At 36.6% G+C, this 18,528-nt stretch overlaps 2 protein-coding genes across 4 annotated transcripts in view; both read left to right on the top strand.

The window, feature by feature from the left end:
* Nucleotides 1–18,528, top strand: part of LOC5575208 — a 600,791-nt gene that overhangs the window by 536,096 nt on the left and 46,167 nt on the right. The window lies entirely within an intron of this gene.
* On the top strand, nt 6,215–7,138 carry LOC110676839. The gene is made up of 2 exons (XM_021846216.1): nt 6,215–6,355; nt 6,448–7,138. The coding sequence occupies exons 1-2, from the start codon at nt 6,350–6,352 to the stop codon at nt 7,123–7,125; spliced, it is 684 nt and encodes a 227-aa protein (XP_021701908.1). The 5' UTR covers nt 6,215–6,349; the 3' UTR covers nt 7,126–7,138.

Here is an 18,528-nt window from a genome sequence, read left to right as displayed (position 1 = left end):
AACACAGAAAGGGCGTCTGTGCTAGAATGTTGTGTGAAATAACAGTTTAAAGCATTGCCGGTAATGAGTATTTTTTCGTGAGACCCAGGGGAGACATCACGGTGCGATAAATGCCAATCTGTTTTTCTTGGAAGGCAGTGCCAAAAATAACAAGATTTCTGTTTTCTTTTTTGTATGTTCGAGGTATGGTGTATATCTTCCGGTGTTCGTTGGCAGACGTACCGTTTTGATTCATATTACGGACAGCTTCAAATTCCGGACACTCTTCTTTGTATGGGAAACATTTCACGCGAAATGTTTCAGTTTTTGCTGTTCAAAAGTTCTCAATTTCAAGGCTCGTTTTAGTAAACTTTTTCCATAAATATCTTTGAAATTTTATAATGCCCAACTACCTTAGATATCTCTTTGGTGGTTTAACGATTTCGATTGATGATTTGACTGTTCCATTAATGATTATCATGAGCTGTCCGGAATTCGATTCAAAGTGTCCGGAATATGAGGCAAAAGTGAGGCAGCGTCCGGAATAAGAATCATGAAAAGGCCACACATTTTGATTTATTTAAAATTATTGAAGTTGTGGAAGCGTATTCTTCACCCACCGTTCGAAAGTAAAGGGCTTCCGACGCTCGATAGCGCTAAGGAATCATACAGAATGATTTATTTTGTATGCTCTATGCTGGATTATATTTCCCTGAGTCCTTAAGTGTCCGTAATATGAATCAAAACGGTACGCACAGGTAGAATTTTATAATTAGTTCGCACCGGATGTGATTGTTTTCGATACACGAATGCTCCAATCTTTCTTTGCGATGAAGAATGAAATGGAAATTCCCGGTCGTATGCCATTCATGAATCTATTTTGCACAGTAGTAGTAGCGGATCAAGTGTTTATTTTTCTTTTACAGTGGGTTGCACTGTTGAAAGTTAAGTAGGACACGCATATTTTTATAAACGAAGATGAGCAGTTTGAAGCAGAGCGATACGACTACCGAATCAAAGTATAGATTCCATCGATATGATGAATAAGAATATCGATAAGACGTCATATCATATGAACCAGCGGAATCCTGATATTTAAGGGATAAGAGATGTTGGTAGCCATTAAATATTTTATAGTCCTGGAAGTACTATTTAGTTTTTTATACACTACACGTCAACTAAAATTAACATCACCTTCAGCTTTCAGCATTATCCTTTTGCGGTAAACCCTCCTAAATTTACCAAGATATCCCGATAAATCGGAACATCCCTAGATCACACATTCACCGCCATCGATTATCGCAACTAGACAAGCATAACACCTCAACAGCCAGCGGCATTAATCGCGCTAATCCAATCGATTTAGCCATTGTTTTCCTCTGAAGCTTTTCTATTTGTTGTGCTCGAAACTAGTCGATTTCGATTTGATTCGAAATGCGCTTGGAAAGCGATTTGTTTTTTTTTTCGCCTTGCTCCGCGCTGTGAGTGGTGGAATGTGAACTGGAAAATGAGGTGTAACGATTGTTGAACAAGGCACCTACTGCTGGTTGTGTCGAAGCGCTGCTAAGAAAGTGACATAATCAGACAAGTGAAACGAAACTGGAGTGCTTATTGTCTTGCATTCCACCGGGCGGAGGAGCAGTGACACTGAAAATAGTCATTCCGAATTCCTACCGACTGAGAAGATTAAGTTTCTGGGTTTCTTCATGAATGGTTCACGTAATGGCAGCGCTACCGTCTCGTAATGACAACGACCTAACCTTTTAACTTTGAATGTGCTTTTTATTGGTGAAAGAACATTACATTCGCTCTATGATCTGGCACCAACGCGGATACAAGGCGTACACTTACATCGCACAATGGTTTCATTTTTCTACAGTGTGGTTGTAAGTCATGTTAAACAATAAAGGATGAAAAATACCACACATTACTAAAGTAATCTATCAAGTTTTTTTTTACAATCAAAACAATTTATTTTTTTTTTCAATATTGTAATTTCAGTGTTATTTAAAATATTTTATGCGACAAAAAGAAACTGAAACTCATAGTCATAAGCTTGAGCATGAGCATGGATGACTGCTTCGTAGTTGCACTCCACGATTGACCAGAATAATCAAAGTTACATATTAGGGCGGTTCAAAATTCAAAACAGTTTGGAAATCAAATCTCCGTTTTCATCCTTATCTGAGTAATTTTCAGCTTTTTCGGTGGCCCAAAGAAATTACTATGGATAAGTTTTCAAAAATTTAAGAATTATCTTATCATTCCATAGTGGAAACTCATTTTTCAATCCAGATTTGTGGCCTACATTTGGTACCACTGTGCATCGGTAACCGTCCCACTTGTGACGACCACCCAGCATCACCTTCTATCCTAGCGATGTGGGTGATACAATTGACCTGCTTCTCGATTACAATTAGCATTTAGGGTAATGTGACATCTCTAATGAATACACGCTGTCATCGGTATGTAGTGTGGTGGCCGTAAGGTAAATGAAACGGAAGACGCAAAGATGCCACCCACGCACCGTGACGACGTCCAATCAATTGGTGGTCAGAGTGAGTGAACCAGCAACCGCTCTTGACATGGAATTGTCCGTTGATGTGGCCTAGCCATCTAACTACTATTTATCCGACCCATCCATGTGTGCAAGCAATTTAACGAGCATCGCCGCAAACAAGTGCGTGGCCAAATGATGAGCAAACTAATTGAGGGTGGTGCACCTATTATACGTATGTGTACTTTGCTTTACGATTGTGTACTTGGTTGATTGACCTCCACAGCAGCGTCTCCACTTCAATAATATACTAATGGAAAATGATCGCCTTCAATTTTGATTAGAGTAATTGGGACAATCTGGAAGCGAAGGGGCGCAGAATACCGAAAAGTTACCTTCTTAATAATTGGCTCCCATGTTTTGTACATTAATTCAAATTATTATTATTACAGTTGCCTCTCCCTTACTCGATATTGCGTATCTTGATATCGAATTAGAGAACCTTAGTAAACGTTGATTTTCATAGAAAATTGAGAGTATCTCTCACATATAGCGCTCTATACCAATCAAGATCCGCAGCACATCATGAGAACCTGTTTATCATCTTCTGCTACACTGCCCATAAAGGCAAAACTGTCCTATATTGAAAAAGTAGGCATTAAGAAAATAATTCTCAAAATTTTGCCTTTTCATACAAATGTTCATAATTTTCTAGTACACTTTCGCATGCCATAGTAATTTAGCATAACCGCACAGATTACATAATTTGCTTCTATTGATCAGCAAAAAATATGAACTTGAACTTAATTCAAGGTTTGCAGCTGCTATTGGGGTTCAAAGTTCATATAGAGACTGTTATGCCTTTATTTTTCAATATGGGACCACACTAATCTCATCTTTTTCTACGACATTTTCAAACAAAGTTTGTCAAGTTTTTATATGTTTAGTAAAGTATAAAGTAAAACATGAATGTTGCAATGAGAAAAGTTGTTGGTTCAAAAATTAATAAGGGACAGTTTTGTTTTTATGGGCAGTACAGCTCTGATTAGATCGGAGGATAACAGTGCACTATGGTCCAGGAATCAGTTTTACGCGGAAAGATGCATTTTGAGCTTTAGAATGAAACATTAGACAAAAATGGTCTTCTACAAAGTTGTTTGTATTAGTTAAGCCCTTTGTTTGATATTATTGAAAATTAGGGTGGACAACATTTTCATAGAAATTGTGTAACTAACTTTCTTATTTGTAGAAACTATATTATACTTGCTTCAGCAAAGTTATAGACCATTTAATTTCAAGCAACTTTGCCAAAAAAAGTTTTTTTGTATCTCTTAAATTGACCGATTTAGAGCTTTTTTCCTACGGTGACATAGGGTGGTCCAAACAAAACTGGTTTTCTGGCTCTAGAGTTTTCAATTCAAATTTCTCATCAAAGTAGTCTATGAAACACTTTTAGAGCTTTTAAAAATGCATATTTTGGTGAGTGAAGAAACCCGCTATCTCCTTCCGTTTAGGAGTTATTGTTGTTTTTCTCTCAAAAACATGCCTACTTTGATTGTGAATAGCTCTGATTGGGGCAAACATAAAAAATATCTTTTGACGGCGTTCAAAAGACAAAATAAAATTGTATATTATATCAAAAAATTACAAATGTGTTATTTTTGTAACTCTAATAAAACGTCTTGAAAGTCAAATATTTTTTATCACAAAAACTTTAATAACTTCTGAACCAAAATAGATATCAACAATATTTTTGCATGAAAATTTGCTCCAAAGCCTGGGAGCCACTATTGCTATCAGACGTTCAACAATTGTTTATCATGCCAGTAAAATAAAACACGTAAAATTTTTTGAACTTTCAAGAAAAAATGAGAACAGTAATCGCTCCTATTGTCCCAAGACCTTCAAAACACAAAAAAAAACGGAAATTAATTTTTTACATGTAAAAACAATTTTTGTGAAATTTTATATTTTTCTTGAAAAGTCAAAATCTTTAGCTTTCATTTCGTCCAAAAAAAATGAAAATCGGTCAAGCGGTTCAAAAGTTATGATTTTTTTTAATGAAAATTTTGCAATGTCGCGATTTTTCTGGTCAACCTTTTTCGGAAATGGTCGCCCTAATAAAAAAATCCAAAAACACCTGTATCCTTATTTCGGATAAGGAACAGAATAGCAAATTTTCACGGAATTCGGTGACCCACTAGATTGGTTTTTCATGGAATGGCTGTATATTGATATTGATATTGATTAATAAGGACTGTTCATTTTATAAAGTGGACACCTTGTGCATGCTGTTTTTTTTAAACTTATCAATGCAATTTCAATCGCTTTTTGCACATCGTTCGACTAGTATTGTACAATGTTGTGATAATAAAAATTCACTAAAATAATGAAATTTCACACGAATATGGAACAACGATTAGAACGGTCAATTTTTGAAGGTTATCGAAATCAATGATTGTTAGAAATTGGCTGGAAAATCCGATAATTTAATTTTTTTTATTTTCAAAAAAGGCTTGCTCTTCGAAAGCATTGTTAATCAAAAGCCTGATGAAAAATATCAAGTTCATTTGGAGCAACAATTTTACAGTTATAATAAAATCATTTATCCCGTATATTTTTAAAGAAAAATATTTTCAATTTGAAGGGAATTGATATGAGTAGAATTTTTTGGTTAAAAGTACGTCCTGATGGAGGTACTAATATAGTATTAATATGAAAAATGACTTACGCCTTCATAGAGTTACTAATTAAGTCCCTACGTCACATTTAAAGCACAAATAAAACACAATTGCTTTACTCTTAGAAGATCTATCAAAGTACATTGACAATCATCAAAATTGGCAACACTGCTGTAATAAAATCGATGTTATTTTCCACATATTATTTTCATAGTGACAAGTGTGCGTACGTATTAGACGTATGGCACGCTTGAATAGCTAGTGTTTTTTCAGTTAAATCTCAGTGAAATCAACAATGAAAAAAATCAAATTGATTAATTTTAGAATTCTGAAGTTCTATCTTCTAATGATATGTTGTTTGTGTTATAAATTATTTAATCTCAATTGAAGAAACTTAATATTTGTGATGCTGTTCAATGTGAAATTATTTTTTGTTCCATGATTGTGTGCGAAATATGCAATTGTATTGGCTTGCGGAAATCAGTGTATCACAATGACAAATCTAAGTGAATGTGTTTTTGCGCTATGGCTTCTGTGTGCACTAACTCAATTATTTCAATTTTAGCAATACTACTCATGACGATTCATCCATTTTAAAATGTATAAATTGTCAACTTTCAATCGTTGATACTATCTATAATAGAAAATATTACGTGGGTTGCATACAACAGTTTGAGAGCACCTGATGTTCAATAATTCACTTGATCATCTATTCGCTCCGTCTACAACTACTACACGCACTGTGATAATATGATATAACGATAGAAGCGGAAAACAAATGTACAGCTGAATGCTATCCGAAATATACATAAAACTTTTGCTCTTAAGGTGAAGATGCATTGAAGCCATATTTCGGATCTTTGAGACCACAAATCCAATGAACCAGATAGCGTCTTGAAGTGAAAACTCGATCGATTGGTCACCACAAATGAGTGATAAATCGATCAAGTTTTTCAGCTTCAATGGGTTCTCATGATTTGTGCCCTTGAAGATCTGAAGGGTGGCTTCGATACAACGATCCATTTTCACCTTAATATTATCTCAATGATATCGAACCTTTGTACTCTATTCTCCTTTTCTGTAAACTCGTCCACAATCGATTCTTTGTCATCGTTAGCAAGTGCGGTTTTTTGCACGCGGGTTGATTAAGTTTATTTAATAAAATTTGTTATTAACTAAAACTGTGAATAGTATGTCCGTAAGTATTTAAATAGAATACCGAATTTTAATTCTCTATTATGAACTGCGACGAAATCAGAAACAAATGTATTTTTATTTTTTATTTTTTAGGACATCGATTTTGAAACGGAATATCGCCTACTGATGTCACCAGCAAATGCATCTTCAGCAAGCAAGGATAGTGCTAAAAGGGCCGCTAACTCTCCAGCCTCTAGCGAGGCGAAAAAGTCGCATGTGGAGAATACAGATTTGAAGTTAGCGTTTAAAAGAAAAAATGCCGAGGTTGACCAACAATTCTTTGAGGCAGTTTGTTCAGCGCTTTCGGATATTCAAAGTGATATTCCCAGTGATGTTACTTATCCTGGATTTTATGGATCCGGTTTCAAGATGGGCATTGGATGGTTTTATGCCAGGGATGACGAATCGATGCTATGGCTAAAGTCAGCTTTGAAACGGATTGTGGAAAAACGGATCATCCCTGATCTGGAAGTGCTGCCGTACACTAAGATCTCTCCTCTTCGACGAGTTGTCTTCTCAGTCCCCACGATACCACGTCTTGGCAAGGATGCCAAGTCGTCGGTTCTTCGCAATATTGCTAGGCTAAACCCAAATCTATGCACGAACTATTGGAGAGTATTGAGAGTGCTTCCACCACAAGGAGGTCGGCATACGATAATTATGGAAATCGACGAAGGCTCTGTTTCGGCTATAGAATCACAACGATGTAAAGTATTTTATGCCTTTTCTCAAGTGTTTTTGTCAATCACAGCAAAAAATGACACCGCATAATGTATTTTCGCCTAATAACATCATGTAAAACAAGTTTGAATTGATTTTTTTTTTCTTTTCATTAAGTAAGTGCTTAAATTTGAATAAAGTGAATTTTGTCGAATAATAGCTCAGTTTTTGAATATATATTCTACTCGTTTACGCTATATGCAGTACAATATGTAAATCTTTCGTGAAAAGGCTGATGTTTCCGCATTTTGGCACTATTTATTAGAAACAAATTTTAAATTCTCTAAAATAACTTTTTAAGTGTTCGATTTTATAATAAATGATGATTTTCAATTTTATGTAAAATTAACTTTTAAGTAACTCTTACTGATCAATTCGGATTTAATTTAATTGAACGTTTCAAAGAATTTACTACTGTAATATCTTAAACTTATGATAAAGAGCTCATGCTCTTCTTCGCTTTTGCATGTAATGTACTCTCTTTCCTTCAAACCTCTCCTTTTCTTCCTTTTCTTATCCTAATTTTCCTTTCCTCGTTCATCCTTTCCCCTCAGGTAAATGATGATACAGGCTATGAAATGCGATGGCACAAATCTCCCATTTGGAGGGGAACGTGCCGTTAGAGCCGACTAACTGATACCTGATACCTGAAGGACTGTTCATTTTATAAAGTGGACACCTTGTGCATGCTGTTTTTTTTAAACTTATCAATGCAATTTCAATCGCTTTTTGCACATCGTTCGACTAGTATTGTACAATGTTGTGATAATAAAAATTCACTAAAATAATGAAATTTCACACGAATATGGAACAACGATTAGAACGGTCAATTTTTGAAGGTTATCGAAATCAATGATTGTTAGAAATTGGCTGGAAAATCCGATAATTTAATTTTTTTTATTTTCAAAAAAGGCTTGCTCTTCGAAAGCATTGTTAATCAAAAGCCTGATGAAAAATATCAAGTTCATTTGGAGCAACAATTTTACAGTTATAATAAAATCATTTATCCCGTATATTTTTAAAGAAAAATATTTTCAATTTGAAGGGAATTGATATGAGTAGAATTTTTTGGTTAAAAGTACGTCCTGATGGAGGTACTAATATAGTATTAATATGAAAAATGACTTACGCCTTCATAGAGTTACTAATTAAGTCCCTACGTCACATTTAAAGCACAAATAAAACACAATTGCTTTACTCTTAGAAGATCTATCAAAGTACATTGACAATCATCAAAATTGGCAACACTGCTGTAATAAAATCGATGTTATTTTCCACATATTATTTTCATAATATGTTATTCTGAGATTACCAATTGAAAATTCGGAGAAATCCGTTTACAATTTGCTGTAAATAAATAAATATGCGCACATGATTTTAAAAGTATGAGACGTTTTAGTAAAACTACCATAAACAGTAATATTTATACTCAAGACTGTGGTTTAAACTCACGATTTAGCTCTCGTTTATTCAAATATAGTTTCTTTAGTAATCCAAACTAGTTTTGAACACGCTTTTTACTTTTCTCTTTTGCTAGGAGTGAAAGGATGGTGTATCAGCAAATTTGGCCATAAATGGGTAAATCACTAAAGTTACCTAATGTCAGAGAATGGTGGAATATAATTATTATTTTTTAAGCTTTATCATTAGTGGAATAGTAAAGTAGAATAGAAAACACATATACAATTTGTTCATAAAAATGAGGATTTTTGTTTTGCGAAAAATAATGTTAAACTTTGACGAACAGCTTTTCTTACGAGTTTTTGGAAAACATATTTAGCTTTCCAATCAAAAGCATTTTCTAAGATCTTATATTTTCATAGCAATAATAGGTGAACGATACACATAAAACTGATTACGATTTTATCAATAAATAAAAAAGATATAGCATAAACAAAGTGTCAACTTTATAAAATGAACAGTCCTTATATATGATTGTTTCTTCCCGTAACTGTACTTTCGCTCACTCTCTAATGATTTCAAAAATTCTGCTTTTCTCATTTTCGCCACCCTGGACTTGAAAATCGCCCCCTGTCGGTAAAAACGCCTACTTCGGGAATCACTGGCCTATGATAATCAAATGCTTAAACATATTTCGTGACGTAAAATTTGTTTTTGAGCGCGAAGAAGCAGAATTAAGGTTTTCATAACACGTCTTGACAGTCACAGAGAGTTTCAATTGATCAAGGCCCTAGTGTTTGTACATATTTAAAAATATTTGCATTTCAAGATTCTAATTTGCTGGAAGGATGCTATATTCAGAAAACTGTAGATAAAGTCAAAACAGAGTTAGTTCGATTCTGAATTCGCCCACTAGTGGGCGGTAGTATCTATAAAATTAGATAATATTGTGTATCTCTAGATTATAAAGTGATTATAAAAAAAGGAGGACAAAATTACATTGGTCAAAAATTTCATAATCCTATGAAGATGTCAGATATTATCAACACAGTTTAAGATTTCTTATTTGACTCAAACAATAGAGGTAAATTTTTTGATAATAATTTGTTATGTAGAAACAACTTAACTACCTACCTTGATACCTTGATGGCTACAGCGTAACGTCACGCCATTGCCGGGCGTAAGGGTCGCCAGGTCCTCTTCCACTGCGTACAGCCAGCGTATTCGTGGTCTTCCCCGAAGCCGCCGACCTCTACCTGGTTTCCTGCTGAATATTATTTTCGCAATTCTTTCTTCCGACATTCGCACTAAGTGACCAGCCCACTGAAGTCTACCGTATTTTACACGCTTGATAATATTCGCATCTTTGTACACTTGATACAACTCGTGATTCATGCGTCTCCGCCACACACCATTTTCGGGTTTCCCACCGAATATTGTCCGCAGCACTTTACGCTCGAAAACACCGAGAGCTTTCCGGTCTGACTCTTTCAACGTCCACGCTTCGTGCCCGTAGAGAGCCACCGGAAGAATCAATGTTTTATACAGGGCGAATTTTGTTTCCGTTTGCAAGCTGCGGGACCTAAGCTGGTTACGTAGTCCGTAAAAGGCCCTATTCGCAGCCCGTAGAGAGCCACCGGGAGAATCAATGTTTTATACAGGGCGAATTTTGTTTCTGTTTGCAAGCTGCGGGACCTAAGCTGGTTACGTAGTCCGTAAAAAGCCCTATTCGCAGCCGTAACACGTCTTTTCACTTCGCGGGAAACGTCGTTGTCACATGTCACAAGTGTTCCAAGGTAAACAAATTCTTCAACAACTTCAAACACATCCCCATCAAACACTACCTGAGCACCTACACCACCATGCCTGACTCTATCTCTTCGTTTTGGTTGAATTAATGGTCAGGCCTATCCTCGCTGTCTCCCTCTTCGGAGGCACGAAGGCCTCTTCCTCTGACCTGCGATCGATTACAATTAGGTCTATATCATGCGCAAAGCCAAGGAGCATGTGCGACCTTGTGATAGTAGTGCCATTTCTCTGCACGCCAGATCTCCTAATAGCACCCTCGAGTGCAATGTTGAACAGTAAATTCGAAAGTGCGTCTCCCTGCTTCAATCCGTCTAACGTCAAAAACGAGGTTGACACCTCGTCTGCAATCCGGACACTTGATTTCGAACCATCCAGCGTAGCATGTATAAGCCTAATTAGTTTCGCCGGAAAACCATTTTCAGACATTATCTGCCAAAGCTCATTTCTTTTCACTGAGTCGTACGCCGCCTTGAAATCAATAAACAGATGGTGAGTCTGCAGGTTATACTCCCGGAATTTGTCTAGGATCATTCGCAAGCTAAACATCTGGTCCGTTGTCGAACGGCCCTCACGAAAAACAGCTTGGTGTTCGCCGACGAAGGACTCTTCGAGCGGTCTCAGTCTGTTAAACAGGATGCGCGACAGAATTTTGTACGCCGAATTCAGCAGGGTAATTCCTCTGTAATTGGCACACTCCAGTCTGTGCCCTTTCTTGTAGATAGGGCGGATGAGGCCATCCAACCAGCCGGTGGGCAATTCTAGTAGACAACTTAACTATTGGTAATAAAATCGGTGCTTAATTATAATTTTGGGATATATTGGGCGGTTATGAGTTCAATTAACCTTTTTCTTCTTCTTGGCAATTACGTCCTCACTGGGACAGAGCCTGCTTCTCAGCTTAGTGTTCAATTAGCACTTCCAAAGTTATTAATTGGGAGCTTTCTTTGTCAAAGTTGCCATTTTTCGCATTCGTATATCGTGTGGCAGGTACGATGATACTTTATGTCCAGGGAAGTCCAGCAAATTTCCATTACGAAAAGATCCTGGACCGACCGGGAATCGAACCTAGACACCTTAAGCATGGCTTTCCTTTGTAGCCGCGGACTCTAATCACTCGGCTAACGAAGGCCTCCAAACTAACCTATATAAGTATTAACTATTTGCATAAGCTCCCGTAAATACTCCTTACACTCGTAGATCTGATGATCTATACCTTAAGTAACTAGTTTTCGGAGAATCTTTAACGCCCGTAGAATTAAAAAATTGTCAGAATATATTTTCATAAGTCTATATGGCTATGATAATTGTTCATAAACATCCACATACTCCTTGGTTATGCTCATAGATAAAGATATAGATAGAGTCATACACTCTATGATGTTTTTGGATAGCCCTTAACGGTCGTTGTTCTGGAAACATGAAAGAACACAATTAAAAAAGTTCCTCATTCAATGTTATGTCCCAAACAACTGATAAAACGTTATTTGAAGCGTTTGTAAGTGATTCGTCCACGATAATTAGTTATTACGGTGAAGGTAACATCACCGCTTCGTGAACTACTCCAATTTCTCATAAATAGGTATCTATAGGCAGATCATTCTGGTAAATCCATCAATTTTGAGTCATCCCACCAACAATCGGCACAATTTCTTCTACAATTCGCCTGGTCGGGCAGATCACTACCGCGGCCTGCATCTGTTGTTTTTGTTTGGGTTTTCGGTCCGTCTCGCGATCGCGTTCGTGGCGCGTAATTTTGGGCGTTGGAAATTTGCCAGAACCGTTCAAGTCAAGTCTATCGCAAACACACAGCCGATCTTGTCCTTCATCGCACGTTTCGCAGCTGTCGCCGGGCATCGTCGTTGGGCAACTCAACCCAACAACGATCGAATGGCCAAGCTGAATTGTTCAGTGCAATTTCAAGATTTGTTCCACGATATGAAGTCCCGCGAGTTGTAAGAATGGACAGCTAGGGTAAGTTACGGTTTTGGCTCCATTCAAAATTAATACGACCAAAAACGGGGTTGACTATAGAGGCCGATAAAAGAACAGCAGATTAACTAGTGGTTCTTATGGGTAGGTTGTCGAAGACAATAAGGCTGCCGATAATAGATACACTCGCATGAAAAGTTCAAAGCATTGTAACATGGTTTTATAAACAGTTTTTGATAATTCCATCGATGTCAATCAGTACAGGTAACTAATAGCGCATACATATAATAAGGCAAACAACAAAATTGTCTTCGTTTGTCAGATATAGTTATTGAAAGCGCGAAATTGGCTTAGACTGACGAGAATACGCGAATCCCCCTAGTGGTCGTCGTAGTTTACGGCAATCAAACGTAAATTTTCGATGTTTTTGATTTGTAACGACCGGCTGAATGGCCGAAATGAGCATCGTAAACCGATCGCGTGTAGGTATATGTTCAAAAGTCAAAACCAACTAACCGTGCGTGCGTGACCCTCTCTCGGGTTGGCTCGCGCCGAAATGTGCTAATTTGTTTACACGCACACAAATTATAAACACGGCGATGATCGGTTGTTTAGGGCGCACAGCACTGCATGACGCAATTCTCTCTCTGTCTCTCTTGCTGCTTCACTGTGAACATTGCTTTTTCACAGTGAACAGTATGCGAAGGCGGCGATTATGTTTAGCGCAGACCACTGCCACTGCCGATAAACATACAGCACTAATCAAATATGTTTTTGATGACAAGGTTTGACTACTTGCTAGGTCTGTCAGCAAGCTATGTTTCGGAAACATAACATGTTTTTCTTGGTTCTGCGCCAATGTCACACGATGGTTGTACTAATAAAGTGGTTTTGTAGGGTTACATTTAGTGGTTTGATCTAGTGATAACGTCAAGAATTTCTTGTATATATCGGATGTTTTGTGCTTTTTCAAGAATCTTATAAAAAGAAAGAAAAATAGTCAAAAAATCAATTCATAAGCGTTCTTTAATTAAATTCATTTGTAAGTTTTGACTCAGTGCAGTGCTGTGCAAAAAACACGCGTGCCACTCCGAAATTATTTGTGCGTTTCTTATTCTTTGCTAGTAAACTCGAAGCAAGGTGCAGGAAAAAATAGGCCTTTTCATGTAACGGTACTGTCATTTCCGGAAAAATAACTGTGAAACAGCTTTCGAATCAGCTGATTAGAAACGTCTTGTGAAAAGGCCTACTTGTTACTACTTGTACTTGCAAGACAAAGTGAAGCACAAACTCTACTCTTTCAATCTCTTTCGTGCCAGCACAAAAAATCACTCTGGGAAAATTTCAGCAAGGTGTGCTTTGAAAGCGGACAAGCTTAATAAGTGCTCTGCAAAAACTAATGGTTGTGGATCTTAATATATTTTATAAATTCAGAAACATAAGGTGGTAATAAATTATATTCATCTTGTTTAAGAGTTTTGACAGTCACATATTAGTGAAATGAATTCAAGTTGAATTTTTGACACGTGTACGAAACACATGAGACAACTCGATACCCACTCAAACCATCGCACATTGTGAGTCAGCACTGGGGTGTAGTGGGTACAGTGCAGAAAAATTACTCGTGCACGTCTCTTTCAAATTTAAGGTGTTGTCTCGCAGCAGTGCGTGTAGCACCGAAAGGTATGTGAGTTGCAGTCCATCCCTGGTTGTAGCTCTGTGAATTGTCTCCTCCACTGGTTCCGTAACAAAGAGAAATCCGTACAAAAAAAAATAAATAAAAATACAACGAAAATCTGGGAAGAATCTGTAGAAATCCTGTTGAAATTCCTACACAAATTACTACACGAAATTTGACGATTGTTGTTCTCAATCCAGACAACCAGATGTCGCATAATAGTTTACGAATAAAGTAGTTTATATAATTGCATCACTCCCGCACTACATATTGGATGGAATCGTTTGATCAATGAGTTTGGTCGCATAAAACGTTGTTTCATCTCGCGTTCAGTGTCATAAGGGCGTAACTACAGTGATCGATTTCTCTTCATCGATTTTTTTTCTTTAACTTTTTGGCCGGACGACTGTTTTCAACCACTATTTCTCATTAAGTTTAATGAACTCATCGTCCTGCATCGTAAAATGTTGGGAAAATCGATTGAATTTCGTGTACTGACTCGACTCAAAGAGAAAATCTACGAAGAGAAATCGATCAATGTAGATACGCCTGTATGATACTGAACGCAAGATATGTACATTTCATTTCGTCCCGTATACTTGTACAAAACAAATCGGATCAATCCATAGCAGCTGTCAAACCAACTTTGTTAGATTAAGTCACAGAAGAGTTCAGATTAGTTCGCAATAAAAGGTTTTACGCTCGCATTGAATTTTATGTTTTATCTTATGAAATATGCATCATTTCTTTCGTATCATGCATTTTAGCGACATTTTATACGTGCAACTTTACACATATAAGCATCGTATAACGCTTTCGTTACAGTACCAACATAAAAAATCATTTTTTTTTCTTCAACTTTCAATAATTTTGCCTCCATGGATCGGAAAACTAGTATAATTGTGAATAATTCTTAAGACGGGCGTTGTTTCAAAAGAAATGTGTTTAGTCAAGGATGATGAGCTTTTATGCTTTCGTGTTCATAATAACACATTTTGTTTCATATAATGTTCCTTTTTTCTCATAACTAAAAATAATTTTTGAACAGTTCGATTAATGTCGCCGTACTTTTTTTTGATTTTCTGCCATTTTATTCTCACCGCAAGATAAAAATGCAAAACTAGGTTTAAGTAAGAGTCGTAATTTTCACCTTTTCCATGGATCGCATCTTCAGCCAAAGGTGACTCCAAGTTCTTTTTCCTCCCTTAATAATCAACACCCTTTCCGTGGTGATTGTGGAGATGCAGAGGTATTTTCGAGCTCTTGAGAAAACAATAATTACACCCTAACATTCCTTCCCCATCCCAACTGACTGTAGGGACTTGGCCGGCGTCGTTATTAATCAATATTATGAGAGCTGCTCAAATGTGCACCTGGAGAGCAAGCGGAAAGTCCCATCCCCCATTAATTTGAATCCAAGTGTAATCATTACCAGTTCCGATCAATCACGGAGTACACTCTTAAAAATAATGAAAATCACTGCGGACGTAATTTACATTATGACTGAATGACACAGGATGTAATTGATGAAATGACGTAAAAATGTGTTCTGAGAAATGTATTGAACGAAAAATGTTATTTTACATGATGAAGGACATGAAAACGCTGCCACTATGGTTGACATTTCCCAAATCAGACACCATCGTATTTTAAATGTGACACACATTCACTTCATTTGGCTCGCTTCTTTTATGTGCATCCAAAAGATGTAAAATCACATGATTGTTTCGTAGTGTGTAGTCAGTCAGCCTTTGCTATGCTCCTCCTTTCTGGTGTTTACGTCCCCACTGGGACAGAGCCTGCTTCTCAGCTTAGTGTTCTTATGAGCACTTCCACAGTTATTAACTGAGAGCTTACTATGCCGATGACCATTTTTGCATGTGTATATCGTGTGGCAGGTACGAAGATACTCTATGCCCTGGGAAGTCGAGAAAATTTTCAACCCGAAAAGATCCTCGACCGGTGGGATTCGAACCCACGACCCTCAGCTTGGTCATGCTGAATAGCTGCGCGTTTACCGCTACGGCTATCTGGTTCCCCTTTGCTATGCTATCACTCTTAAAAATAATGAAAATTACTGTGGACGTAATTCATAATATGACTAAATGATACATGATGTAAATAATAAAACGACACAAAAATGTGTCCATGAAGATGTATTGAACAAAAAATGTAATTTTACACGTTAAAAGACACAAAAACGATGTCACTATGATCGTCATTTCCCGAATCAGACGCTATGGTATTTGAAATGTGACACACGGTGCCCCGACAGACCGTTATTATGTAAAAAAATTGTCCATCAAATCTGAGCACAGGGCTCGATTCCTGAGGTCATTCTGCATCTCTGGGCCAATTTAAAAAAAAAATCCCTAGGAGGAATCTCGAGAAATCGTGATTTGAAGTTTTTTACTTAAAAATTCAATATAGTCCATATTAAAATATCGCAAAAGCACTGAAAAAACCTACAAAAACGCTCAAAAAGTTGACCAAACTGTTCTCAACAAGTAACAATTGTTACCGTTGTTTAAATTAGAAATATTTACAACTGGCTTAACTTAATCCACTCCTTAAGGTGAATATGAATGATAAAGTAAGTTAAATCGAAGCCAAACTTCAAATTTTCAAGAGCACAAATCTGGAGAACCGAACACCCGTTTGAGCTGAAGATTTAATCGATTGGTCACCACCAGCTAGAGACCAGTCGATTAGGTTTTCAGCTTAAACGGTTTAAGCTGAATTCATTCATTCATGTTTAATTTTCCAGATTCGTGATCTTAAAAAAATGATGCTTGGCTTCGATTTAACTTTTTTATTTTCATAGTTTACTGGTTTAATTTTCATTGATTGTTGTTTTCCATGTTAAGCCGATTGAAAAGTAAACCAAATAAATCAATAATTCACAATATTGTTATTTAAAAAAAGGATCTGGGAATAATAGCACAATAATAGTTAGCAGATAAGTCATGTGAATACTTTTATAGTCAATTAGAGCTAGTATTACTGGTTCTTTCAAATTTTGAATGATTTAGTTACTCTGGTACGCTCAAGTCAATAACAGAATAATCATACGCCGATGCCATCCACGGGGTCGCTAAGCTTCACCTGATTGATGTAACTTTTTTTTCCGGGATTCGCACTAAATGACCAGCTCATTGAAGTTTGCCTATTGTATTCGCTCAATAGTTTTCGCTCCTGTTCTCAAATAAATGTGCTAAGGGAGCCAAGAATAAGCGGTTTTATACATGGCAAATTAACAGTGATGTTTCTTTTAGGCATGCTTGCATTCATCGTTGCTCTCTTTGCATTATTATTGAAAACTGATTTGGTCTTCGAAACACTTTTCAGTGTTGTACAATAAAGGATCGCGAGGTGTTTTGGCGAAGTTGTTAATGAAATAATGGATCTATGAAGTCCGATAAGCCTTTTTCAAATGTCGTTTTACGTAATCCGTAAAAGGAGATATTCGCAGCCAGAACACGTGTTTTTACTACAAGGGAAACATTATTATCATACGTCACAAGTGTTATATGGCTCTTCAACAAATTCATCCACATCAATCAAGCACTACTTCGGCACCAACACATCTGAACCTGCTTCTTTCTCTACATGCAACCATATACGTTTGGGTAGAGTTAATGGTATTACAAGCTTATCCTAGTTGTTCATCTTTGAAATAGTGTAACCCTTCTTTACTGAACTGCGATCGATTCCAATAAAATCCTGGTCTGCAAAATCAAGGAGTATATGCGACAAAACGCAATATCGAACAGTAAATTCAGAAACTCATCTTTTCTTATTCCAAGTAATTTTACCAAAAAAAAATAAGCTCCTCGTCTATAATTCTTACACCTGATTGTATTTGTCAACTTATTCAGCTTTAAGTCTTTGATATTACCTGCAACAGCTATTTTTTTTATTACTGAGTCGAATGCGACTTAGAAGTCAATAAATAGATTGACGATGAATCCCGAAAAAATAAAACGAAGTGAAGGGTTGCAGGTATATATAGTGAATGTCCTAGTGAAGTTGATACTTAAATAGTACTTATTGGGAATTTGTTTGAAGTTGTTAATCGTCGAACACTAGCTACATATGGTCGGTGTTCAGACAGATCTGACTAGATGACATTTTGGCCTTGCAAATATAAATCAAGGACTTCATCAATTACAATATTTATAATTCTATTTTGAAACAGATGTTTCTTCAAATAGATAAGTTCCCTTCTTACAGCAAATAATGCACATATTTTATAATACTTATACCGACTGTTTGGGGTACGTTTTCCTGAAACCATTAAAAAACACTTGGTCCAGTCTATCTGAACACCCACCATATGACAATCATGTTTCTCGTGTAGTTATAATCCTGTTGTGGCTGAGAATGTTGAACAAAACATTTTTTATGTTAAGTGCTGAGGGCAATAATCGGTGGAAAACTTGACGTAAACATCAAGAGAAGTACCAGATGTACAAAAAGCAATTTTTATTAAGCAAAATAAATACGGCAGACTTTGGTGGGCTGGTCACTTAGTATGAAAGTCGTAAAATAAGCTGTTAATTGATAATATTCTCCATTGAATGCTTCACGTTTATCGAACGAGACATCAATCAAATATTGACATTTATTTCTTAGAT

This window comes from Aedes aegypti, chromosome 2 (assembly GCF_002204515.2).
Source record: "Aedes aegypti strain LVP_AGWG chromosome 2, AaegL5.0 Primary Assembly, whole genome shotgun sequence".
In the NCBI taxonomy this organism is placed as follows: domain Eukaryota; kingdom Metazoa; phylum Arthropoda; class Insecta; order Diptera; family Culicidae; genus Aedes; species Aedes aegypti.
The sequence above is the reverse complement of the archived record's forward strand: the minus strand, read 5'-3'. Positions and strand labels throughout refer to the sequence as shown.